We start from the raw sequence: 8,054 nt of genomic DNA, 5'->3' as shown, positions 1-8,054 counted from the left end.
ATTCACTTGCTATTCCCGAGAATATTAAAATTAAGGATGATTCCGGAACATTAATACAATAAAATATAATATAATATAAATATAATATAATATAAAAATATAATACAACTTTTATATTTAAAACGCATTTATTTTGTATAAAAATATTTTTCAAATAATCGAGGTAATACAAAATACCCAAAACGAAACGAAACACATGTCCGACTCGTTCGAGTGATCTTATTAATTAGATTAGATGACATGCTCACTTGTCCTAAATCCGTTCGTGTCACTAAACATTGGAGCACACGAATGCAATTTCTCCAACCGCCACCTTACTTGTGATCCAAGTGCCCTCTGGATTAATTTGGAGTATGCGACGCGAACAAACCTATTTTGAGCAAAAAGTTTCACTTTTCATAATTCCGCTTATTCAGATTCCGTGTGAATAAAGTCACTAAATAATAAAGTAAGATAGGAAAATTCACTGAATTATTGGATTTGGAACCAAAATGGCGTCGAATAGTTCAGATAATGTATTGATCTGTTTTCTGTTCCAGCACTAGACTGTTCTAGAACTCTCTTTCTCATTAAACAAATATCAAACGTATATCTATCTCATTTTAAATTCCAAAAATGTACACTAGTTCACCTACAGAAAACAAACCTCATGTAACTACGTTAAGTATTAGGTGTACAACTTTACTTCCGCCGTTTTTTTCCGAAATTCGAGGCTTTATTGTAAAAAACTGGTTATACATTTATGATTCAAAGTATTGTCCATCGCCACTACTTTCTCCCATCTTTCGGAGAGCGTACGAATCCCGCGTCGAAAAAACTGGTCACCTTTTGAGGCTATCCACGAATCGATCCAATTTTTTACTTCTTCATAAAACCGGAAGTGCTGGTCAGCCAGGCCGTTGCCATTGATCGAAACAAGTGATAGTCAGAGGGAGCAACGTCTGGAGAATACGGCGGGTGGGGTAGGACTTCCTATTTCAACGTTTCCAAGTATGTCTTGACCACTTTCGCAACATGGGGTCGAGCATTGTCATGCTGCAAAATCACTTTATCGTGTCTCTCGTTGTATTGCGGCCGTTTGTCTTTCAATGTTCGGCTCAAACGCATCAATTGCGTTCGATACCGATCGCCTGTGATTGTTTCAGTCGGTTTTAACAGTTCATAATACACTACGCCGAGCTGGTCCCACCAAATACAGAGCATGATCTTGGACGTCAAAATCACCGTTCTTGAAGCATTGAAACCACTCATGACACGTTCTTTCATTAATAGCGGCTTCACCATAAGTATTTGAGAGCATTCGATGAACCTTAGCCGCAGATTTCTTCATATTGAAGCAAAAAATTAAAACCTCCCGCAAATGACGAGAATTTGGCTCGTAAACTGACATTTTCAATCGAGAATAACTTTATGATGCAGACACAAATCGACTAATGTTTCTATGGGGTTATGTTGACAGATGTCCAAATTTATTGTATGACGTCTATGATCTATTTATTTCGACCACCACTTACCGCTAAATCTATAGGAAAATCCATCTATAGGAAAACGGAGGAAGCAAAGTTGTACACTTAATACAATCCTAACCTGATTCTGTTAGGCCGGAATCAGACTATGCATTGAAGAATGAGATTGAAAATTAAAAGACTGAAGTTTGACCAATCAGAACAAAGTTAAAAGTCTTCTTTGCTGAACCATTGGTGAAATTTCAATTTTTAATCTTTAATCTCAATCTTCAATGCATAATCCGATACCAGTCTTAGGGACTCTGCATAATAAAAGGAATAGGTAACAGAGAACAAAGAATAAGCATTTCAATCTATCAGAAATCATGTATTGTGGAATACACAATTTCTGATAGGTTGAAATTCTTATTCTCTGTTCTCTGTTCCTTGTTCCTTTTAAGTGGGGAATACAGACTCTTACATAATGCCTAACACATAAGACATAAGAAATCCAATCAATCAGAGTTCTTTATTCCATGGAAACTCTAACAGCACAAAGTTGACTAGAGGTTTGTTTATTCAGATTCCTTTTAAATATCTTTGACTGTTTTCCTTTTAGAAGACACAGTCCACACACTTGATACAAATCAAAAGAGACTTCGTCTCTGCTCGAGAGGAGAGTCAGAGTGTGTTTCGAATCTGTTCAAATGTGATTTTGATGAATTAAGATATTAGAATGCACCTGCAAACTAATTTTCATAATTTTGTTCTGTTTTCAATATACAGAATTACTTGTGTCGACAAATATTAATAAAAAATGGTAAATATTATATACTTTTAATATAATTTATATTAAGAATAAATAAGAAAATTATATATAATTTTATATTAAGATTTTTTTATTATTTTCAATAATAAAAAAAATTCAAATCTTTTAAAGATTTGAATAGAGATTTAGGTATTAAAAGTTTGTACACACGATACACACATATCGCGTTCCATTTAAGTATGCTCTAATGTGTGGCAAATTGTGTTCGAGTGTGTTATATTGTGTCGATTTGTATCTCCTAAAAGGCAGCCTTAGCAAAGTCAACTTTCAGTCGACATATTAACGTTTGTGCTATTAAAGAAGGAAGGAAATGAAAGACTTTGATACATTCTTTTTATGCGTGTTATGTAAGAGTCTGTGTTCTCCGCTTTATTGTGGAGCTGTTATAACTTTATGTTCTATAATTTATATATATAACTTTATGTTTATGATTCATTTTGGCGTTTATAACGTTTTAAATGTCATCCTTATTGTTTAGTAAATATTAAACAAGGAATTGATTTTGACAAGCGCTGTGAGTAGCAAAACGAACGCAGCCTATATGCGTTTGTGACTTTGGCTGCTTCCACTTAACGTTCACAATGATCACGGAATTATTTCAATCTTGTCGTTTATCAAATGTTAAACAAAAACACACAATGTTCACGAGCGTTGTAAGTGGAACGCAGCCCTAGTGCAAATTTAGAACAAAAATGCTCGGTTGTTTTATTGAGAATTGCAAAAATCACAGTAAAAGAAACTCGTTTATTTCGCGTGCCAATAGGCGATAGACGTAAAAAATGATTTTAATTAATTGAATCAATCAAAGAAATATTGTTGGAAAGGACTGTAATCTGTGAAGTATAATTTTTTATCTGTGTTTTATTTTCCCTTATGATATAATACAGTCATACGTAAGGATGCCATTACATAAAGCACGGAAATGCGGAAACGCGGAAAACAAAATTAATTAAACTTCATTAGATTTCCACGTTTCCGTGGATTCTGTTCCGCCTGTTTTGTTCTCCTTATAATATTACATGGAACACAATTTCCACGGAAAAACGGAACGGTACAGTGACAAATACACTTTTGTATTTATTTTAAAAAATTATAGTCAATTCATTGCAATTTTTATTAATATGCTTATCTTTTCAATTTATATATTAATTACAAGTATTTTAATTAATAAATTTCGTTAAAAATTAATTATAATTTCCTTTTCCACTTAAATTATGCTCCATATAATAGAAGATAAAAGCAGGAAGAACAGAACGCGCAGAAAGGCGGAAAATTAGTAAAGTTTAGTTAATTTTGTCTTCCGCATTTCCACATTTCCGCGCTCCATGTAATCGCACCTTTATGCAAGTTACGCCGCATGTGACGGCACTCTCAAATAATCATTCTATCAAGCGCGTTGAGTGAGTAAGAACTATGGTAGGAGCATATTGGAACGTGTTGAAACATGCGACGCGAACAAATCTTCGAGATTTGTTTTCTGTCTGAATTAGTGTATACTTTTGAAACTTAAAATAAGATAGATATACATTTGATATTTGTTTAAAGCGAGAAAGAGAGTTCTAGAACAATTTAGTACAGGAATAGAAAAACAGATATGTAGCCGGTCACAGAACGATTGCAACACTTATTTTTCGATAAATTTCCGAATGCAACTTGTTTACCGAGCGATTAATTCTTATGCCCGTATTTATAGTCAGATCTTATATTTAAGGCTTCCTTAAATTTATCTTCATACTGTACGAATTATTTCATTGGCTGCTGAGATAAATCTAAAGATAAATTTAAGGAAGTATAAAGTCTGATTATGAATACGGGCATTATTCATGAATCCTCAAATAAGAACCAATTGCTCGGTGAATAGACTGCATTCCGAAACCTATCGAAAAATAGTATCGCAACTTTTCTGTGACCGGCTGTAAGTATTCTCATCCGCCACTTTAATTCCACTTGATTATTATAAAGTGCTAGGGCAGAATCCATAAATGTTGCTCAAGATTCGAGATGATCTTAAGTTAATGCTTGAGATGTCATGAATCAATCAGAGAGCCGTATTAGCATCTTAAAACAATGGCCTAGTTTTCATCGAGGATTTAATCTGGATCAGAATGTAAGAACCAATCAACTACAGTCAAGCATTCCCCTGTTGTTCGACTGTAACAGAGAAATATTCAACTATTGATTAGTTCTTACATTCTGATCTGGATTAAACACTCGATGGAAACTAGGCCATTGCTTGAAATTGAGATTAAGAATAGATTATGGATTCTGGCCCTAGATTTATCATAGAAGCACGACCGACTTATGTAAAAAATTTTTTAGTACTAAAAGTACTAAAAAAAAATATAAAAAAGGTATTATTTGCAAGACGGATTATAAAATCCATCGATCATTCATTAAGCAGCCATTTTTAATACAGTAATTAGTTCATGATTGGCTGCTCAAAAGCAATTTCAAGCAATTTTTTAAAATAATTTTTTATTGATCTCTTGAAAATATATAGTTTTCCTACAATTGCTTTATTTCAATGTAAACACACGAATAATTTCAAAAATTATATCAATCAAAATCCAGTTTCTTGTGAATCAGGTTTATAAACATGGTATATAACACCCATAGAAAATCATAAACAATTAATATCTCGTAAACTATCGCGTTTTGATATGATTTATACTATTTAGGATTAATAGGCAATATAATTACAATTTATTAAAAGTTACATATTATCCGGATTATTCCTTACCGATACACATCGAGCGGCCGAGGAAACATTTTTGATCGTTTAAAATAAGCGCCCATAGAGAAGTACCGCTCTCTTCTACTGGCCGCAGCACAGATTCTTGCATAACGCATAGTGCATAAGGGAATCAATCAATCGAAATTCTTCTTTTCCATGAAATGAGAAGAAAGGAAAGATTCTGATTAGTTGATTCGCTTATGCGTTATGCGTCATGCAAAAGTCTGTGCTGCGGCCATCCGAAGCTGGCCAAATCGCGATCACACATGGGCTCATGTCTTTATGTGTCATGATTGGCTGCCGCTTGCCGCCGTACCCCCTCTACATGCCGCAAAATGCCGTAAACGAGCCCAATCTGACATCTGACATCTGAATGTAGGTCGTTACGATGAATATCGAACGTCGTACATAGTATGAATGGCTGCATTCAACAAAGAAACAAAAAGAAAGAAAGCAGTTTTGCATTGTTGTAAAATTCTTCAATATGATTGGTTTTGCTCTTGGATCCTCATTGGATCTAAATGTATAAACCAATCATAGTCAAGAATTTTACATAATTGTAAAGTTGCTTCTTCTGCTAAACGTAGCCAATTCTACATTTCAAATATGCTAGATTCGTTCGGAGCGAGAAACAAAATGAACAATGCTATAATAAATTTAAATATTGTTTAAGTATCGATTATGACTTAAGCATATATTTAAATATCATTTCTAAAGTACTTAAAATTTATTAAGACTTTTGTGAATTAATTATTTATTGAATTAAACTTAAAATATTTCTTAAAAATAATTATCATATCGCCAATTATTTTGATTAATTAATTATATCATATGTATAAGCCCGTATATTATATGTATATTATATGTATTGGCCCGTATTCAGAATGGACTTACAATAATGTTAGTGCGCTAACATATTATAATTTACATTACGCATACTATAGAATTTTAGAGATAAAAGCGCGCTTTTGTCGAGAGAAGTGTGTTCTGAATACGGGTCTTATATATATGTATATTGGGTGTGGGAAAAAGTTCGTGGCGTTTTTCCCGCATTAAATGCTCAGCAGTCGGCAACTACTAATCGCATCGGCAACACTAGACGTGCGTTTAAAAAGTGACATTTTAATCTTTGTTTTGAGCCGAAAAAGATTGAAATCGGTGAAGTGGATCAAAAGTTATTTTATTTTGAAAATGGAAATAAATAAGGAAAAAATTCGCTAGATTTTGCAGTATCACTACGATAAAGGCAAGAATGCTGCACAGGCTTGTGAAAAAATTTACGCTATTTACGGTGACGATACTCTATCAAAATCAGCACGGAAATGGTTCGCTCGCTTTCGTGCTGGAAATTTCGATGTGAAAGATGAACCTCGCTCCGATTGACCAATCACTGAAAAGTCCGATGAAATCATGGTAAAAATCGAGCGTGATAAGCAGAGTGTGAACACTGTGGAGATTGCCAGGGAACTAGGCATCGACCACAAAACAGTTTTAAATCATTTACACAAAGTTGGATACAAAAAGAAGCTTGATGTTTGGGTTCCTCACGAGTTGAGTGTTAGGAACATGATGGACTAAATTAACATTTGTGATACGCTATTGAAACGGAATGAAATTGAGCCATTTCTGAAGAGAATGATAACTGGTGATGAAAAATGGATCACCTATGACAATCCAACTAAAAAAAAGATCGTGGAGAGAAGAGAAAGGAGAGAAGGCGTTAGCAATCGCAAAATCTGGATTGACGAGGAAGAAGGTGATGTGTGTGTGGGAGGGAATCGTTCACTATGAGTTGTTATCGTCCAATCAAACAATTAATTCTAAACTTTATTGTGAACAACTGCAGAGATTACAACAAGCAATTGAGAGGAAGCAATTGAGAGCAGCCAGAATTAATCAATAGGAGAGATGTCGTCTTCCATCACAACAACGCTCGACCACACACATCTTTGATGACTCAGCAAAAATTGCAAGAGTTTGGCTGGGAAGTTTTAATACATCCACCGTATAGTCCTGACATAGCACCCTCAGACTATCATTTGTTTAGGTCTCTGCAGAACTCTCTTAAAGATGTAAAGCTAGCTTCAAAAGAGGCCTGTGAAAATTACTTGAAGCAGTTTTTCGATCAGAAACCACAGAAGTTCTATCGCGATGGAATTATGGCTCTGCCCCAAAAATGGCAAAATATTATAGAAAATAATGGAGCATATTTGGTTTAAATAAATTGATTTCAATACTCTAAGAAAAACACTTTAATTTTACTAAAAAATCGAATTTTTTCCCATATTCAATACATAATCATTATTAAAAAAAATCACACCTACAGTTTTCACACAATATCATTATTCATATACAAAAGTTTTTCGCAATAACAAAATAACATTGAATCATGATTGACCAAAAAAATGATTTAGTAAAAATTTTGGATTTTAATATCATGATTTTTTTTTGTTTAATACGTTTTTTAATTTATTGCATATGATAGATTTTCTGTTAAAACATTTCATATGACATATTGCAGAATCCTTTCAGAAGTGTTGCATATGAGATATGAAAGATTAAAACATTTCTGAAAATTTTCCACAATAATTGGTGCTTTATGTAGAAATAGGAATAAATATTGAAATTTCAATTTATCAGATACCAGTTACACCGAAATACATAGTTTCTGGTAAGAAATCTGGTTGAAATCTTGATATTTATTTCTATTTCTAAAATTTCTTTCATTGTGTGCAAGGCTTCAGTAATTATTAGTGATCGACAGTGTACGAAAAATTTCAGTTTCCGAAAAATATATTTCTTAAACAAGATGTTTATGTAAAAAATTGAATATTCCTAAATTTTTGTGAACTTATGTATAAAATATTTTTTTAATAATATACATAAATTATATTTACTCTAAAATTTACATTGATATATCTTACATTGTAATCGAAAGCAAGAGCAAAAACAATATGGTTATTCTTCTTTCCAAACTTTCCGTAATTCAAATTCCTGAAATAGATTACATATAATGTAGTTTATATTATAAGAAACACATATTATT

At 33.0% G+C, this 8,054-nt stretch overlaps 1 protein-coding gene across 1 annotated transcript in view; it reads right to left on the bottom strand.

The window, feature by feature from the left end:
- Window positions 1–7,783: 7,783 nt before the first annotated feature.
- Window positions 7,784–8,054, bottom strand: part of LOC108686129 (probable kinetochore protein nuf2) — a 2,814-nt gene continuing 2,543 nt past the window's right edge. Inside the window, exon 8 of the mRNA XM_018191236.1 lies at window positions 7,784–8,002. Within this exon, the coding sequence (XP_018046725.1) occupies window positions 7,967–8,002 (36 nt within the window). The 3' untranslated portion in view covers window positions 7,784–7,966. The remainder of the gene's footprint in view (window positions 8,003–8,054) is intronic.

The sequence above is a fragment of the Atta colombica genome, unplaced genomic scaffold (assembly GCF_001594045.1).
Source record: "Atta colombica isolate Treedump-2 unplaced genomic scaffold, Acol1.0 scaffold164, whole genome shotgun sequence".
NCBI classification, from domain to species: Eukaryota; Metazoa; Arthropoda; class Insecta; order Hymenoptera; family Formicidae; genus Atta; species Atta colombica.
Note: the sequence above shows the minus strand (reverse complement) of the source record. Positions and strands in the feature narration are given on the sequence as shown.